This window comes from Phodopus roborovskii, unplaced genomic scaffold, assembly GCF_943737965.1.
Source record: "Phodopus roborovskii unplaced genomic scaffold, PHOROB, whole genome shotgun sequence".
Classification (NCBI taxonomy): Eukaryota; Metazoa; Chordata; class Mammalia; order Rodentia; family Cricetidae; genus Phodopus; species Phodopus roborovskii.
The window spans coordinates 18,797,888-18,818,372 of record NW_026126410.1 but is presented as its reverse complement, the minus strand read 5'-3'; the positions used below and the strand labels follow the sequence as shown (position 1 = coordinate 18,818,372).

The window sequence follows — 20,485 nt, the reverse complement described above, 5'->3', positions numbered from 1 at the left end:
CAAGGCTCTTCTTACCTCACCCTCCTAAGTAGTTGGGATTACAGGCATATATTGCTGTAACTGATTGTTCTATTTTATTCTTGAAAGGAATAGATGAACTTTTAGGTCCAAAGGATCTTGCAAGTATAGGGGACACATGGATGAAGCACATTATGTTACCTTTTCCCCATAGTTTTGAGTAGATTCAACATGGCCTCGAGTGAACTACCCCTATAAGATTATAATGATCACCATATAAGGCAAAACAAAACATTCAACCTGACTTTAACACACTGTGTCTGTACAATAATATTGGTTCTTCCTTCCTCTCAGTGACAACATTTAGAACAATCTGTTCCCACTGACATTGAAGAATATGTTGGAATGCAGTCATTGTACCTAAACTGAACCAGTCTGAGCATTAAGAGATAGGTTATATAAATTGTTTCTTATTCCTTCTTCCATATCTTAAATAAAATTTTCTTAGAAACTGTTTTCCCGTTAATAGCCAGTCCATTATAGTATGATTTGGTGCATTTCTCAGTAATACTGTTGAGTGCTTTGGTAGCAAGTGAGCCTATTCAAAGTGGGAATCAATGATAGACTGTTAGATGCTAAAGGTCAGAGCAGAATCTCTCAGAAGAACAGACTATTAGATTATTTCATCCTATGGGTTTACTGAAAAGGGACAATGAAAGTAGCAATATTCAATTAGAACGACATTTGTAGCTAGAATTCTATTTCCAGACATACCTTTTTCTTTCATGGAATCTTTATCCAAGATATATATCAGTTCATAGAGTCCTCCCAGAGACCCAGAGCTACTGTAGTGAGTTCCATAGGTTTCCAAAAATCCAAAATACTCTCCCTTTTCATAGAAGCTTGGCAGAGCTTTTATATCGTCCACGAAAGTTGTTGTCAGCACAACATCCCGATTTCTCATCACAAATCTACCCAAGTGAACCATTCCTTTCACATGCATAAACACTTTGTTCTTTGTTGAGAAGCGGTTAAAGAAGAGAAATATGACATTTTACCACTGGCATTCAAACAACTCATAAAATCTAGAATACTGAGGGGGAATGATATTTTAGCAGCAACTACTACAGCAGACCACATCAGAACAAATAAACATAAACTGTTGTTGATAATGTTTCACAACTGAAACTCTCAGACATGCTGGGTCAGACACTTAAACAACCTGCCTGGTAGTTTCTTGTAAAATTAAACACTCATCTGCTCTCATAAACAACAATGCCACAATTAAATGCTTACCAGAGGATCTGTTTCAGAATTCCACAGCAGCACTCATCAGAATAGCTTCAAACAGGAGAAAGTTCAAACACCCATCAACAAAGAAATTTCTAAGCATATAGTGTTATATCCATACAGAGGGGTTTTGAGTCATCAGTCAACAGAAACAAACTAGACACATTCAACAAGTAATCTCAAACACATGGGGATTAAAAGAAAGTTCTACCCAAAGGAAGGCATACTGTACAATCCCCCCCTAGTTGTTGTAGGAGAAATCTGGACTGTGAAGAAAATGATGGTATTTTCTTGGGGTGGTAGAATGTTCTACATCTTATTTGAAGGTGTATGTTCTATGTCTGAAGATATATGCTCTCTCTATTTTGGTGTGACTTCTAAGTCCTCATGGGTAAATACAAGAATTTTATTGACAAGAATCTTAGAGGAACTCACTTTCTACATCACAAACCATAATGAGTTCTCCGCCTTCTGTACAACATACTAATTCTCAGTGGAGTCTCAAAGATGAGCAAAATGGATCAGGGTTCCTTTTTAATTACTGTCAAAACTAGAAGTACATCTTTGGATTTGGACTAAGTAAATGTGATATCCTTTGGTACAACTTATTTCAAAGGTAGATCTTTGACCATTCTCACCCAAATTGGTTGTTCTTTTCTTTCATCTTAAAACAACAAAAATGATTCTTCTGGCCTCATGAGCTTCACCAGATGCTATCCATTTCCTAGTCCTCATTAGACACAACATTGCATGAAAAGCTTTTCTGTATATTCTATTTCCAACTCTTCTTTTCCTATTTTCTCTATAATCTATTTCTTTTTTCTTAGAGGGAAAGGAGTATGTTGAAAATGACTCAGAGCTTTGAACATTCTATGCAGACACCTCACCACTGAGCTATATTCACATTTACTTAAATCTAATTCAGCCATTCTACGGCCCTCAGAAAGACAAAACCATTCTGGTCAAGGTTTCCAGTGACCTTAATAATCCTAAGGCCAGTGATCACTGTCCTCATTTTTGACCCATTAGCACATTTGACACAGTTAATTGTTCTTCATTCAGTAGCATTTCAAGTCTGGTGCTGGAGAGTAGAGCTTATCAAGCTGAAGATGCTGAACAGATCACCCATGGGGTTTTGTTAACATGCAATTCTGACTTATCAGGTCTTGGTGGAATCTGAAGGGCTAGCTTCCCTCTAATATAGGCACTGCTGATCCAGAGACCACACCAAGCAATAAGGTTCAAGGATATTGCACCACTTGCTTTTTGGTCTTCTCCGTGGTTTCTCCTTTTGCAATTTTCTTTATATTGAAGTTTCCCAAATTTAACACTTATTCTTCTACTTATAAAATGCTTTATAACAATGTATTAAAATCTATGACTTTTAAGCATCATCTGTATGTCAAAACTTTCTAAAATTATATCTTGAACCAGGATATCTTTCCCAAACTCTAGACTCCTAGCACTTAGCTGGAACCTTCAATTGAACATTTAAGAGACTCTCACACTTCATCTAACTAGAACTTAACCTTGGTCTTCCTTTCAGCCTATTTTTCTTGAAAGGTTCTCCATCAGAAGCTAACTCTACCTTTCAAATGGTTTAGGATCCAAACACTGGGATCAGATTTGATGGGAACCATCCTTGTCCCATCTGGATCCCTGCATTGGCTTTTAAACACCATTGTTATGCTTGTTCTTCACACAACCAATCTTTTCTCAACACAGTACCCAGAGGGGTCCTTTCCCCCTGTTCCTTTTGGTTATAATGATAATTAACTTTATTCATCATCCACCATGCCAGAATTGTTCCAAACAGTACACATCCAATATTTAATATAAAGATAATAACATCATAGTCCTACATTACAGATGGAAAAACTAGTAAGTACCAGGGCTGGGGATGCTGTGTAACAGAAGGGCCATTTTCAATTTAACAATGAATGGCAAGAAGTGAATCCAAACGCCTGGTACAGAGAGAAAATTCACCCTTTGCAGTGAGCTTTGAGGCTCTGTGGGATCCAATTAAAGTGCCCTCTCAAATCTGTTCTCCTTCTGGTCCGATGTGACAGAACACATGCCATCAGACTCTTCCTACCTTTGAACTGCAACTTTAATTGTCCTTCTCCCAGATACATTAGCCCTAATCCAACTGTTTAGCGAGACATCCCTTTAGTCTTTGCTCTCTCATCCTTTCACACAAACTAATTGCATAATATAAATATTGAGAGCTAATTGTTATCTTTATTAGGCAAATGAAGTGTCTAAGCAGGTGATCATGGTATCAGGAAGGGAAGAGGAAACATATGATCAGCATCACACCAATGCCGAAAAGAATTCTTATAATTATTCTAGAAGTGGTGAGGTAAATTTTTGAATCTGGATTATATATATATATATATATGTATATATATATATATATATATATTTAAAGTTTCAGTCTAAAAGTGTGATTCCCAAGTAGGCAGACCAAGTTCATGTGCAACATGGGTATGTGCCTAGCATCGCTGTTTGGAGACAGACTCTATAGGAAGCACAGAGGGATCGTTCTAAGAGGCCATGTAATAAATAACCAAAATCCTCCAGCTTAATTCTCCATTGTACCAATAATCATGATGATCATTAAGTGGGGTGCTCTGACACTTAGCTGTCAGTCAAACAACATGCTCTGACTCCTTAGAGCACACCCCACTCTAGAGCACCCAGCGTAGGGCTTACTGAGTACAGCCCTGCATCTGAGATTTCCCTGCCCTCAGCAGTTTGCTACCTCTTCTAGAAATCTCTGTGAAGATTTTCTGGGTTTTGCTTTCGTTTACTTTACCTTAAGAAGAGTTTTGTCTCTGTGAAATAAGTCCTATTATTGTCTTTATATGAATTTATGAATTATCCCAGTTCTTACCGTCTTTGAAATATATGTTGATAATCGTTGAAAATTTTCATTGTTGGAATGAAAAGAATGAAAATCAGCTGAAGATTCTTTGGGTTTTGAAGATTTATTTTCTGGGAAAACCGCATCAACTCCTTCAACTTTCTTCTTTGCTTCAGTGATTGAAACTTTTAGAGCCAATTTTGCCTGAAAAGTCAAGGTCCTGTCTTGGAAGATCTTTTCGAATAATTCAATATGCTTGTCATAATTCTCAGTTCTGAAAGTTTTATCAGCCTTGGTCTAAAAGTGTATGATTAAAAAAAAAAGAAAAAGCTGTTAAAAACAAATGCAAATCAGGCAGTATAAGGAGCCAGCTAGCTAAGGTGAAAGTGCTAGAGTCAGATTTCTGTGGTTCAAATGCAGAGCCTGTGCCTTAGTCTCATTTCTGTGGCTGTGATAACATACCCTGACAAAGGCAACTTTAAGGGAGAAAAGATTTATTCTGCTCGGGACTCCATCACTGTGGGGGAAGACAAGGGAGAAACTGGAAGCAGCTGGTCATGTTACAGCCATAGTTTAGAGCAGAGAGAGAATGAATACTTCTGAGAGAAGTATACTTCTGCTGTCTTCTTTCTCTCCTTTAACTTAGGTCCTGCAATGTAGGACCTAAACCCTGGAAATGTCATTCTCTGCTTGTAGACTGTGTCTTCCCAAATTAATCACCACCAGTTAAGACAACCCCTCCCCACATGTCTATAGGTGATTCTATACTGTTTCACATGAACACTTACAACCAACCCTCACAACCCCTCCCCTTTTAACTCAGCACAGGAGCGAATCACCTTTAGTTATAATCTCCTATTCCATCTTCAAAATTAATGTTTATGCCATAACGTAAAATATAGCCCAACTTTAAAAATCCCCAGCCTTTTAAAAATCCAGATACCTTAAAAGTTCAACATCTCCTAGCTCTAAATGCCTATGAAATTAAAAAAAAAAAAAAATCAAGTCATATTATTCCAACATATAATGGTATAAGATAAATAAACTTGGACATAAAACAATCACATTTAATTCTCTCCTGAATGCCTTCTAAAAACCACAACAAGGATAAGTAGCATTTCCTATACCTCCATATCCAACACCTGGGGTTTGTGATATAACCTGGGTCCCTGCTACCTGTGGCTGGCACAGCTTCTCTCTGGGGCTTAGGGCCATATATCTATTTCCTAGTGGGTGCCCTATCATCCCAACACTTCAAATATCCTAGGGTCTCTATTGCAACCAAGGCTCTATACCTTCATCCGCCAGCTTATGAGGGCCTCTCTGCAGGGATCCCAACCTTGCCACACAGCGCCCAGCCTCAATTGCTCTCCATCACTTCCCTCACAACTAGCACCCTGTGAACGGTGTTCATGATGATCTAGCCTGGCTCCTCTTGGACCACAGCTGTGTCCACGTCTGAGCACTGACCTCGTGGACACACACCTGTTGCCCCAGTGAAGCACAGGGGCCTCTCCACAAAAGATAAAGATTTACAGTAGAGACAGATTCACATTAAGAAAAGGTGCTAAAAGTTTACAGTGTGTTTAAAAAAAAAAATACATAGGCTTGGGAGAGAAAAATAAAATGGTTTTAAATAGACAAAGAGGAACTGGGTGTGGTGGCACACGCCTTTAATCCCAGCACTCAGGAGACAGAGGCAAGCAGATCTCTGTGATTTCAAAGTAAACCTGGTATGCAGAGTGAATTCCAGGACAGATAAGAATTACACAGAGAAACCCTGTCTCAAAAAATAAAAAATAAAAAGTAAAAGAAACAGAGTAATAATAAAGCCACATAAAGATGAAAAGCTCAGAGAGAATCTGGTTACTGTATGGCATTACATTGTCTTTATATCATTTGACTGCTGAGGAAACAACAACTGTTGAAGGAAATACTGCGGGATTAATTCAATTTATATATTTTAAAAATGCTTTGACTCCAACATTTAAGTTCAAGGACAAGTTACTGGGGAAAAGGATTTCTATTTTTGTTTCAACAGGAAATGAAAAGCTGTGGATTCCTTGCAGACTAATGTGGTTTGAGCAAGCCAGGCCCCCTGAAACAGTCGCTGGTGATCCTACATTCAAAACAGCTGGACAAAGCAGCCTCGCAGACTTACAGCCAGGATTTCTGCATCTTCTTAGGATCCCCATGACAGCGCCCCTATCAGCAGGAAGTAGTTTGGAAAGAATGACGCCCAAATTCCCAAATATCGTTTATAAATGTTTGTTTTCATTTAAATGGATTTGCTTATAAATGGTTAATGATCACAGCCAATTCTTTTTAAAGGTAAAAAGGGAATTATGGTATAGATATGAATACTTTGTTTTGGAATGGATTTTCATTTATTGATACAATTTAAGGTCAATAAGGTGATATGTATATTTCTCCTCTTGTTTAGGTATTGTGTTTATTGAGCTCAGTTAGAAATGTAATGTATAATGTAGTACAGATTATAGATAATTACCTATGATAGTCAAAGCTTAGAGTTAAGTTAGTTAGGTTTTTCAAGATACACAGAGATGTATTTGAGATAGATAGGCATTCTTCAAACCTTTCAAAGACCTACAGAATATGGCGTTTAAAATGGATTAGGGTTTTCGTGACAGTGAGACATAATTGCTCTTGGCAATACCACCTGCACCAGAAAAGAAGATGGACATTGAAGAAACTCGTTTTGGAGTTTGCTTCCAATATGGCAAGACTAGCCATTTGGACAAGATACTGCTCTTGTTTGGACTGTTTGACTTTGTGATGTATAAACTGGACATGCAGGACCCACAGGAAAGTGACTCCTGATTCAAGATGGACATTGCTACAGAGATCCTGCTTCATGGAAGAGTCTGCGAGACAGTATGCAGGGCACGGAGAAAAGTGACTGACAAACTGCCAATACAAGAAGACAGTTTGAAGTTTCCTGCTTTACTGGAGAGTCTGTCAGACACACTATGGCCTATGGGCTGAAGATGGAAGATTACAGAAGAACTTCGGGTGACTGAAAAGGCAAGATGTCTCTGTCATTTCTAGAGCTTATATATTATCCTTCTGTGGTCTTTGATGGAGTTGAAGACAAATAGTTATGGTTATAGTTTTCCTTAGTTAGGCTTAAAGATAAGTTACATATAGGACTTTAGATTCACAAATATAGGATAGATGATAGAATAGTTTCTTTTAGTCTTGCTAAATGTTAATGGACTAAATATTGTTAGCTGTGATTCTTATTTGATAACTGATGTGTTATATATTTTGCTATGTTAAGGTTAAAACACTTCTTTTTATTTAAACAGAAAAGAGGAGATGATGGGAGATGCCATTATGTATATATGTTTCTCATACTGGTTAATAATAAAGCACTGTTGGCCAATAGGAAAGGAAGATAGGAGGGACTAGGAGACAAGGAGGAAATAGGAAGGAGGAAGGAGGAGTCAAGATGGAGAGTCTGGAGAGAGCTGGACGCCAGCCGCCTCCCCGGTAAGAGAAGGCCATGTGAAGATACATAGAAATGGGTTAATAATTAAAGGCAGAGCTAGCCGATAAGTAACAAGTAACCGGGCCAACAGTATTGTATCAAATACAGAGTCTCTGTGTGTTATTTGGGGCTGGTGGCGTGGTAGCAGGACAAGACCGGGCAGCAGGCGGAAAAACTGTACTCGTTACAAGGATAAGTAGCATTTCCTATACCTCCATATCCAACACCTGGGGTTTGTGATATAACCTGGGTCCCTGCTACCTGTGGCTGGCACAGCTTCTCTCTGGGGCTTAGGGCCATATATCTATTTCCTAGTGGGTGCCCTATCATCCCAACACTTCAAATATCCTAGGGTCTCTATTGCAACCAAGGCTCTATACCTTCATCCGCCAGCTTATGAGGGCCTCTCTGCAGGGATCCCAACCTTGCCACACAGCGCCCAGCCTCAATTGCTCTCCATCACTTCCCTCACAACTAGCACCCTGTGAACGGTGTTCATGATGATCTAGCCTGGCTCCTCTTGGACCACAGCTGTGTCCACGTCTGAGCACTGACCTCGTGGACACACACCTGTTGCCCCAGTGAAGCACAGGGGCCTCTCCACAAAGGCAACACCAACCTGAACCCCACAGATCCTTGATGGTTCCTTGCTCAAACTAAATCAATCCATTCTTTTTATATTTCATTTCAAAGTCTCAAGTCACAGGTGGAATGAAGCCATATTTTTGGTTAAAATACAGGACAAACGGCCTCTATCTCAGTTCCCAGTAGAGCCCCTTTTCTTTGAAACATCACACTAGGCCTCTACTGTCCACATTCTTCTTAACATTACTGTCTTTCAAGCTCCTACTAGAATGGCCCATTAACTTCTACTGCCAGCTTTTCTAACCCAAAATTCCAAACTCTTCCACATACTCCGCTCATAAAATAGCTCAGGTAGCATTAGAAATTCATGTTTATCAAAGCAATGACCTGCCTCCTCAGGACCAATGTATTTGTATTAGAATAATAATAAGTATAGAACAAATATGTTATAAATCATATACTTTAAAATATATAAATTGATATTAATATATTATATAAATAATATAATTATAATAACATTTATAATTAATGTTAATATGATCAAAGACATAAGTGATTTTATAAATTATAAATAAGTATATATTAATAATATTAAAATAGATCAAAACCTAGTTTTATTTCTATTGCTGTGATAAAATACCCAGGCAAAAGCAACTTTAAAGTTATAATCCATCATCGTGAGGAGGCCAAAGCAGTCATTTGAAGCATCTAGTCATATTCACACAAGAGCAGGGAGAGGATGAGTATGAATGCATGTATGCTTGCTGCTCAGTTTATCTTCAGTACGCTTATATAGTTCAGGATCCAAACACAGGAGTGGTGTTACTCACTTTTAGGGTGGGGCTTCCTATATCAACTAACGTAATGATGACAATCTCCTGCAGACAGATCCATCGACCAACTTGATCTTTCACTGATGATTGGAGTTTGTGTGAAGTTAATTAAAACTAGCCATCACATCCTGTGATCTTTAGGATATTACTAAATAAACTGTACATGGTCTGATTCTGGACTGCACAGAAAGAGACACTTATAGCTGACCTGAAGCTTGTTATGGAATTCAATGCAGTAATTCATATCAAACAAGATACAGTAATATTCTAATAATTAATATATAATTAAAGACATTGCAGTACAGATCTATATATACATATATGCCAGAATTTGTATAAAATGAAAGAATATAGCAAATACTGACTGAGGGTTTGTGGGCCTATCAGTAAGCTTTTCAGGCATTTTATACATATTAGTAAATTTCAATAAAAATACTTCAGCTGCCTGGCTTCAAAATTATTCTTTTAAATTTTATATCCTACTACATATCAGAAAAAATCAATGTTTTATGTTCCTTTAAAATTTCTAGATAATCTAGAAGAGTATACATTGAAGAGGAAGATGAAATGGGAATTTGTAGGGATAGTAGGTTTGCTTTTATTTGCAAATCTTTGCTAGTTTGGGTTTCTGAATTTTTAACCTCATGTATTTTTCCATAAAGGCAAACCTAAACTAAACAACCTAATGAAGGCCGGATGGTACTGGGCACATAAAGTTCTCTATCATCAACACTGTTCTACAGAACCGCCTACTAAATTAGTTCTCAGCACTCAGTGACTTTTCTAGCCTAGAGTTCCAAAGTCCTTCCACAATCCTCCCCAAAACAACATGGTCAAGTTTCTCACAACAATGCCCAACTCCTGGTAACAATTATGTCTTAGCTAGGTCTTTTAATGCTGTGATGAAGCACCATGACAAAAGAAACTTGTGGGGGAAAGAATTTATTTGGCTTATGTTTCCATATCACTGTTCATCACTGAAAGGAGCCAGGACAGAAACTCAAACAGGGAAGAAACCTGGAGGCAGGCACTGATGTAGAGTCCATGGAGGAGTGCTGCTTACTGGCTTGCTCATCCTGCTTTCTTATGGGATATATGACTACAAACCCAGGTGATGCACCACCCACAATGAGTTGCCACCCCCCCCCATCAATCTTATTGGGACATTTTCTCAATTGAGGTTCCCCTTTTTTCATATGGCTCTAGCTTGTATCAAGTTGACATAAAACTAACCAGAACACTGGGATATATAATGTGACCTGACTAAAAAAAAAAAGGAAAGAAAGAAATAAAGAAAAGGTTTAAAAACTAACCTAAACAAACACATAACTCCAAAAATCTCCTAAGAACCTCCCGACCAAAGATCCCTAAATCAACCTCATTAAACATTTAGACACTTTATTTTTTTCTTTTTTTATTATTTAATATTTTTCTTATTTTACATATCAATCCCTGTTCCCTCCCCCAACCCCCCCCCCCGTCCAAAATTTAAACACTTTAAGACTTTTTTTGCCCATTTGATTGAAGTTAGGTGTTAATATGTTAGAATTTGTGTATGGTTTTGGTATGTTTCTTAAACTAAGCTGAATTTTAATTTGTATATGTGGCATTAAAAGTATAGAAACTTAACCCATGGTATTTAGAGGTTGAAGTCTTTGTGAAGTCAATATGGGGAGCCCTATGATAAGGGCCGCTCTACCTTAGAGCTCCTGATATATTGTTTTATAAGAATAAGAATTGAGTATTGATGGGCATGGTGGCACATACCTTTGATCTCTGCACTCTAGGGGGGTAAACATATGTGGATCTCTGAGTTTGAGGCCAGCATGGTCTACAGAGTAAGTTCTAGAGCTTTATAGAGAAATGCTGTATTGAAAAATAAAAGTAAAAATAACCCAGAAAATGCAATAATACACAATGGGAGAGATGATAATATTGATGGTCACCAATCTATTATGTAACCTCTAATGAAGTTCCTAGCCTTGCCTAAGTCTCTCACTAATTATGCTCTAGAAATATGTAATAACAAGTGTTTTCTGAGTCCTTGCTCTGTGCCAACAACCCTTGGAAAGATTTCAAATTTATATCCCTTTCTTGTCAAGAGGTATGCAGTGTTATTTCTGTTTTCTGCATGAGGAAACCGAGTCACGTGATAAGTACTTTACTAATGATCTCATAGCTTCAGGGATGAGGTAGGATTGCTTTCCATGAAGGATGGGTTTTAAACCACAGAACATTTGAGACAAGAAACATCAAGTGAAGAGAGATGAATAAGAAGATGTCATTGCAGACCAGCATAACTTTTTCAATAACAAAAGACAATAATTTATTGCCAATGAGTAACCCAAATAAGGCTTAAGAACTAACTTACATGATTTGACAAGATAGATCAGTGGGTAATGGTACTTGCTGCCAAAGCTGATAACTTGAGTTCTGGGACCCACATATTGGAAACAGACAAGTGACCCCTGAAAGTTGTCTTCTGAATTCCATATGAACTCCACAGTATGTGCAACATTACACTCACATTAAATAAATATAATGTGATCAAAATTCATTCATCAGGCACAAATCTGTGAGTACCCCCTCTACGCATGCAATTGATAATAGGCAAAAAGAAAATATACTTAACTCAGGTTTTGTACTGTTATACAAAGTGTGATAGACGTTTATTTTACTGAGCCTTTGAAACTGAAGAAAACCTTTGTAAGTTAAAACTGAGATTTCCACTCATAAGAATTCATGTTTATTCATGTATGATATGACAAGCTTGGCTACTTATTTTCCAAGACTGTAACAGGTTTGTCCAAGGTTACCACCAGTGGTCATAGCACCAAGGAGACACGGGGACTTAGGAAGGACTCAACTCAAATACCTCTCTCCATTGATTGGTACCAAATAAGAACTCAAGTCTACATTCCTGCCTACTGTTTTATAAGCTCAGTGGAAAAACTCATTTGGAGGCACTAATCACACCCAAACTAATAAAAAGTGATTTATAGATTTCATTTATTCCACATTGTGTGAAAATAGATTAGTTTTGCAACAGAAAAGCTTAATGTTTTTGATTATGGGATACTGTTCCAAATGTCCCAGTGGTGTAAGTAATATACAGGGGAAACAATGTATTTCTCTTAAAGTATAAAACATACTCAAATGTTGAGCCTTATAGCTTTTGAGAGGTGGGGCAAGCAGAACCATTGTCTTTACTCTCCTGATGTAGGATGATGTTTAATCCTGGGTGGTCATGAGGCCCTTACCATTCTATATCATACAAGATCACCTTTATACAGGAGCTGTAGAGCTGGGTCACAGAGGTTACATTAATTATTGCTTAATCTCTGTGATCAAAATATCTGACTCAAACATAAGAAGGGAAAGGCTTATTTTGCCCCTTGAGGTCTGAGATTACGATGAGTACATCATGGCTACAGTAGGTACATGATGGGTGGGAAGTGCATAGTAATGGGGATAGTCTGACTACAGCAATGGAAGTGGTACCTGCAGCCTGTTCATGTTGAGAAGGAAGAAGTAGACATTTAGACTGGATAGATAAAAGGTCTAACCTAGTGACCCACTTCCTCCCACTAGACTCCGTACCATAGAGGTTACACAATTTCTCCAAACAGGAGCCCCATCTGGGCATCGAGTATGCAAACACATAAGCTCGTGGAGGAAATCTTACATATTTTACACTCAGAACTTAGCAGTAGTAAAGACTTCACAAAGTGAAGATTTGAGCATTGAAAACAAAGTAAGAAAACATGCCAGTCAACTTTCACCCATCAGTAATGGCTAAAGTGACCATGATTTCTAGATTCCACTTAGAGAAAGTCTTAATTTTTTTTTCTGTCAAGGATAGCGATTCATGCTTTTAACCACAGTACCTTTGATGCAGATGGAAAGAGATCTCTGTGAGTTTGAGGCCATCCTGGTCTACATAGTGTGTTATAGTCTAGAGAAGTCTATATAGAAGACCCTGACTCAAAAAAATCATTTACATTGAGTGCGTGTGTATGTAGGCACCGTGTGCCACAGTGCATGTATGGAAACAAGATAACAACCTTCAGGAATCTGTTTTCTTCTTTTACAATGTGGGCCTCAAGGATCAAACTCAGATATCCAGACAAACTTTTTTTTTTTTTTTTAATCATCGGTACCATTTCACCAGTCAGGAAAGTGCTTTTTGGTAGACTGTTGACTTTTACTCACAAAATTTTGTGCTTAAGTGAGGAAAAGATGACACTATGGAGAAAGACTGTAGCCTCCAAATTTACCTCAGATTTGTGGGAAATTGTGGCTTTATTCTAGATCTACAGGTGCAAGAAATAAGACAATGTGATTATTTGTGAACAAAGTGCCAACCTGGTCCAGATATGAATCTTTAACATCTGTAGGCAAACAGGATAGCTTCATGATGAAATAGGTAGAGATTAATTCATGATGATGTTGTTTTTCAAGCAAGAACAGTTCCACTTTTTAAAAAGTCTGCATGTTTTTCAGTCTGGTGGGAGTAACATCATCAGAAAGACCTTTCTAGCAATGGGATGAAGAGGACACAATGGGACTTTTTCACTCAAAGAACTAATCCAAGGAACAGGTCATATGGAAGTAGTTTGATCATTTTGATCATACATAAAATTTGCTCTAATCTTGTTTTTAGTCATTTCAGAACCCTGGGTGATCCTTACAGAGTATAGATGTGTGTAGTTAGCATTGATGGCACAATGCTTTGTTTCTGAAGAGGTCTAAGAAACATCTTACCTTTAAGTGAGCCCCATGCTCACTTTAAATTCTTACTGTTTGAAATTTTTACTGAACCTACTATTAAATGTATCAAGGTACACTTTCCCAACAAAAACAAAAGAATGTGTTTTCTTTTATGGTGACTTACTTCATAGGCCAGAAAAGCTACATTCCAAGGTTTGCGATAGTATGTCAAACTATGTGCATCCCGCACCCGGTCACAGAGTCCATTGTAGAATTCATTGTCAAAAGGTGTGTTCAGGGGATCCATCCCTAAGATGTTGACCCTGAGAAGAAACAGAATGGATCATATAGGTAAATACCATTGCTAATGCAAGGCAGCCTTCTGTAGCAGGGAGAGTGAGACAGCTTTGGTTCATGTCACTGTCGTTCAACACGTGTGGGGTTTAATCAGGAACAGAAGCCAAAGCCCATTCACTTTGGTGCAGTGCCTTGGCAGAAAGCATGCCTTAGGAGGATCTTGTAAACTCTCTGGCACCTCGGGTACTGTTAGAGCACAGGAAAGAAAGGCAGTAAGTAGGACACATGGGACCCTCTGGCTCCTGGAGTCTTAGCTCTAAGGCTGTACTTCACATCGCTGAGTGAACCAAACACCAAATGCTGTAACACCAACTATTCAAATTATTTGAGAACAGAACATCCCAGGGGACAGTATAATATATGCACATAATCTTTCATCTATGAATTGACATTGGGGCTGTCTTTTTCTCCCATTTCTCAGTTTAAACCTTCCTCCAGCTGTCTTACTGCTTGTCAAGAATCTCTCCCCTCCCCCAGGATTATATTGTTCCTATTAGGTTGTCCAAGATGAACATTCCAAAAAAAAAAACCAAAAAACAAAAAAACAAAATTCAGCATCTGATCAAGGTAGTCTCAAAAGTTCTATGCACTATCCCTTCAACAAAAAAATATATTTTTATTTGGCAAACTTTAATTCACAGACAGAAACATCCTTTAGCTGTTTTTAATTTTAAACAAAAGTTTTAACAAAAGTTCAGTTTGATTTCTAGACAGTATCGGCACAAGAAACTGTTACCTCTTTGTCAAGTTCACATTTGTCAGTTTGAGGAGCGCATCCATTGCTATGTAGGCAGTGTGTACAACAGATGGCTCTGAGCCTGGAATGCCAAAATGGAAATTTGTTCCACACGCCTATAACTCCCCTGACACAGACTTTATCCATTGTTCTAGATTACATACCTAACTCCAATTAACAGGATTATAAATCTGTATATTGCTTTCAAGAGTAATTAGTCAGAGGATGGGTGACTCACTATGAGCCCACCCTGATACAAAACAATAACAACAAAACACAAAATAAAACCAAAAACAATACCAATGGGTGGGTTAAAACAACTTCAAAATTATCACACATTTTACCTCTATATGAAACTTGGAAGAAAGCAACATTGTGGCTCTGTAAGGGAAGGATAGTTGAGGAAATTATTTGCGAAGGCTGAGCTATAGATAAAATTAACTTGCTGCCTAACCTGCCCAAAAGACCTTTCCCAGCAAATGCCAAGGCTGTGAAGTTCCAACACAGAGCTGAAGATTAGAGTGATGAGCTCAAATAAGTCACTGGAATAAATGCCCAGACATTGTAGCTGCTTTATTTACTTTAAAATTTTATCACTTGCTTGTGTTTTGTTGTTTTCCCATGGCATCTTGTGAGGTTTTATGCACAACCATATTAGTTGCCTTGGCCAACGGTATGTTATGGGGAGAAGCTAATGGACACGAAAAGGTCTCATGTATTTTTCCCTGCTTTCCTTTATTTGTGCAATCACCTTGAGAAGGGCTTCTAACGGTAGCAGCTGCTCCTTGTTAGCTCTGCTGCTCCGGAAGCCCCAGAGCTTCAGCAAACCACCCAGGAAAGCAAAGCAGCTCAAACGCAGAGATTCCTGTCAAGCCCAGTCTTGTGAGTAATCGCTTCTTGTCTTCCTTTCACTGTAGGTTGGATGCAATTCATCCACCTTGAAGTCATGCAGTGGTGGAAAGAACAGATGATGTCTGTTTCTTGAATAGAAGTTCAACTACATGTAATGGGACAGTAACCCTTGTATCGCTAAGTACCTTCATTAAAGAGACTCCTTCAGTGAACAACGAACCTCACCTTCCTTTCTAATGAGTAACCTTAGGGTACTAATTACCACATCTCTGTGAATATAATAAGCAGAGAGTGATAGGAATACAGTTAATATACAGTTGGATCCCATGAAAATTCCTTGGAAGTTGCAGGTGTGGGGGCCGAAATATAATTATCTACTTAAAAAATAGTTTGGGAAGAATATACTGTGCCAAATAACTGGTATAAATAAATGCTGTAGAAGACCCATGTTATACAAGGAAGAGATCATCATGAGGAGATTATACAAGGAGTTTAAGAATAGAAGGTTTGGTTTGGGTTTTGGTGCAGGCTCAACCTGGGATGGTGCTGAAAGTACATGAGGAATGGTGTGGGCAAGCTCCCACATGTGGCACATTTCAGAGGTAATGTTCTTACTTCTGTACCTTCTAAAGCAATTTAGTTAGCTATGACTTCATAAACATTTTAGTGAGGCACCTATATTTTTCATCTTAAGCTTAAATAGTTGCAAATGATATAATTTGCCATCAGGCTATGAATACTTACTAAAAATGTAATTATTGTTCTATATGGAAAATTAAATCTAATATACATCACTGGCATAGTGAAAGTGCATATGGTTCTCCCACGGAATTTTAACTTAATATAGAATGTAATGTAATTTATGTTGAATAATCTTTGGGTCACTTTTTCATGCTTTGGTGTATCAAAGTATATTAATTGAGTATTTCAAGTATTAAATGTTCCCTGACCATAGAGTTTAAATATTAAAACTCATTGTAAGTGGTATATATAAGTATGTTAATTTTTAAAGTAATTATCAAATCAAGTAAAATTGTATTGGAAAGCTATCCCAGTGAAATGAATTGGGCTTCTTTTCAAATTAATAGATAAATTTCAATATTGGTGGATGTCATATGTTCTCCTAATACTGGATCAGCACCAATATTACTTTACTTTTACTTTTCACTTTATAGAGGTAAATGATGATAAATTTACCCACATGAATAAGTAGATAAGAGTAGAAGGTATTTTGTTATAGTAATGTCATTCAATTCTTTGATATCAAAAAGATTGGACACATAATAGCCTTTTATAAAAAGTATTTTGTAGTCCATTTTTTGAATATTGGTTAGAATTTTTAAAAAGTGGAGACCATTTTATTCCTAAGGCATTAGAGTCTAAGTGAACCCTAAGTGCTGAAATAGGAGCTTGGGCTCTCCATTATGTAATATTAGTGAGGTGTGTTTGAGACAGTAGATGATAGATCTAGAGGTCTGGAGCCATGTATCACAATTGGTACAGTGTCTGCCTCACAAGCATGAAGCCCTAGGTTCAGACCCCAGTACCACATACAGCCTGTGTGGTGGCAGAAACCTGGGACTCTCAGCTACATAGCAAGTTCCTGTCTTAAAAGAAATAGTGTTAAGTAAAAAAAAAAAAAAAAAAAAAAAAAAAAAAGACTCAAGAAAGCATGAAGCATCTGTGCCATTAAACTTACCAATTTTATGAAAAACAAGTATATTTAGAGGCTGAGTGTTATTGTTAGGTCAGTTACATAATTAATAGTTGAGGAAACTAATACCTTACATCTTACTTGCCACTCTCCTGGAGGGTGCCCTTTATTATGTGTCGCCTAGCTCAAAGGATATTTTTTCACAGGGTAGCACACTAACCAGTTGGCTGGGTCCATCTTGGAACGTTACAGAAGCCAATAAAGTCTAAAGCACCACTAAGGGAGAAATGTTTCAAAAACCTTTGACTTGATTCCACTCCTACAGAGACGGCCAGTCTGGTCTAAAATGAGCCAATATTTTTCTGCCAAGAAACATGAAAAGTGTTCATGAATAGAAAAGTCATCACCTGGGAAATTTGAAGAAAAACGTGTTCTTTGGCAGTGTTTAGAGATGACTGCTTCCACAGCTGCCCCAGAACTACAGGCAGCTCTAATTCACCAGGTGAACTGACAAGAAGGCTCCCTTCACAGAAGTGGAGTTATGCTTAGATCAGAAAAAATAGTCATTCCTTACATATTGTACATCATTTACAGCTGGTTTTGATTTGTGCTCTTTCAATGAATGCAAGATGGGTTGGAGTACTTCCCTGAACGTTTGTGGATCTCAGATGCCTTCAAGACAGAAGTCTGAAACATTTGTAATGCAGTGGATTTCTGCCAGAGTAGCAACTTATATGAGAGTCCTTCAAGTGGGTAAAGATTAATTCGTTATATCAAGTTCCTGTGACTTGCTCATGCAGAGAGTCAGGTGTATGAAATAGGAGACTGGATCTATTATAGTCACCCAGACTGAACTGTAGAGAAGTAGTTCCTAAGCATTGTTGCTCAGACTGGCTTCTTTGTCCTGTGGTGGTCTCATTTAATATGTGTAATAAATATATAAATGCATACATATACATATACATGCACATATACATATAGCTTCACCTTATTTCCAGTTCTCTCTTCCTCAGTTTGTTTCTTGAGGTAGAAGTTGTGATCACTCAGCTTCCTGCTCCTCCCACCATGCCCCTCCGATGCCATGTCTTTCTGCCATGACAGACTCCTATGTGTCTGGAACTGTAATATAAGCCCAAATAAACTCTTCTTTCTGTCAATTACCTTGGTCTTAGTATTTTACTACAGCAATAGAAAAGTAACTAATACAACAGAAAAGTAACTAATTTAATCCCTGTTACCTTTATTTCACTGTAGTTCAAAGCTATGTGAGAATAATGGAGGTTAATTATAAATATCCAAATTTCATAGTATGTCTCTATTTATATAGATATAGATAGATAGATAGATAGATAGATAAATAGATAGGGACTGGGTGTGCAGTCAAAGCTGCTTTTGAATGAATGATACTCCTGCCTCAGCCTCTCAAGTGTTAGAATTATAGGCTTGATGATAAATAGTGCTTAAGCCACTAATTTTTTTGCATGTATTTGTTTAGTATGTGTCTGCATGTGTGTATATGTATGTGGAATGCAAGTGTCATAAAACAAGTGTGGAAGTCAGAGGGCAACCTACAGAAGTTGAGTCCCAGGGATTAAACTTAGACTGTCAGACTCACTGGCAAGTGCCTTTACCCACTGAGCCATCTCACTGGCCCATGAACTATCATTTTGTAAGCTTAGTTTTGCTTTGCAGAAAAGGCATTGACTTTAGGTCTTTGAAGTGGTATGGAGAAGTGTATTGGTGAGTGTGGTGAGAAGGAGAATGTAAAGTGGTGTGGTAGAGGAAATATGGTTTTATGTGATACAGAGAAACTTGGGTTTATTTCCCTGAAACACTCACCAAAGGGCTTAAATTATTTCATTTAGCTCTTACTTACAAAAAGAATATGAAAGCATCCCCAACAAAGACACAGGGCCATTATGATAATCCGTAGAGATAGAGTGTACAAAGAGATTCTGAAAAATCCAAGGTATTATGCAAATGATAGTAGTAGCTTTTATAAAGACTAAATTTGTCGAGGGGTTTTGCTCATAATAGTAGGGAATTCAATAAAACCTGTTGATGGACTGATTCTGTCAAGGGCCTGCCTCATTTTCCATGTCTGCAGCTAATCTTTTCCATAGCTGGGCCCCCTTCTCAGCCTTGATGGCTCATCTGTTCCCCAGTACCAGCCCTGACTGTATTAAAGCATGAGCTTCTAAAGATTATTTGCCAGTTCTCTAGGATGCCTCCTTAGGAAACTTGCTGGCAAATGCTATGTTAAATATTTTTTCTTTTCCCTCAACAAAGGAAACCAATAGATTATGAATGACTGTTTTTTCAGTTAAGTAGGCCAACATTTCTGTATTCTTTTCCTGTAACACAAACTATAAATCTGCATTGAGTGAGAATAAATAACATATGCGATTCCCTGTTTCAAGTTCTTTCGCTGAGATTAGAGATAACCACCCCCCCCCCCCAAAGATGCAGAAGGGGCTTAGGATAATTTGAGTTCATAGTGATCTGGTTAGAAAAGTTTTGGACAGCTCTATACTGTTAACTGCCATTTAGTAAGATTCCTGGCCCTAGACAGTCCATTTGAATCACAAACACAGCTTTTAAGCTAAGGGCCAAAGGCACTGTGGGTAATATTTGAAAGCCATTTGAGTAAGATTTTATGAAGTGAATAAATGGTGTGTGAAACATTTATCTTGTTCCTGACTCTTGGTATCCTAGAATTTTGTTCTTATGTTCATTAAATGGATGTTTCCTCTGACCTCAGAGAAAAGACATTTTTTTTCTTTCAGCCAAATCCGATGTGGAGGAAATAGTCTTCAGTGTAAGGCTTTTTGACCTCTGTACCACTGATGGTGTGGAGCTGTGGGCAGTAGGATGCTCAACACCAACACTGCTAACCTCTAACAGCTAGTGTCAACGGCACTGTCCAGTGGTGATTCAAATGCCATTTACACGTTCCTAAATCTCCCTGTGGGGGAATCACCACACCCAAGAAGTTTTGTCACTCTTGTTTCTCTGTCAGCTTTGTTCTTACCATCTCTGCCATCTTTTTCTTCTTCCCGTCTTCATTCTGGATCTCTGTTCCTGAGTTTCATCCTAGGAACCTAGTTTATATCTTACCAGATATTACCAGTGT

The 20,485-nt window shown here is 37.9% G+C and overlaps 1 protein-coding gene across 1 annotated transcript in view; it reads right to left on the bottom strand.

Annotated features, from left to right (window-relative positions):
• Positions 1-20,485, bottom strand: part of C9 (complement C9) — a 44,808-nt gene that overhangs the window by 10,459 nt on the left and 13,864 nt on the right. The window contains exons 5-7 of the mRNA XM_051182497.1: positions 13,938-14,076; positions 4,145-4,411; positions 733-973 (exon numbers count right to left, since the gene is read on the bottom strand). Coding sequence (XP_051038454.1) covers positions 733-973; positions 4,145-4,411; positions 13,938-14,076 — 647 coding nt within the window. The remainder of the gene's footprint in view (positions 1-732; positions 974-4,144; positions 4,412-13,937; positions 14,077-20,485) is intronic.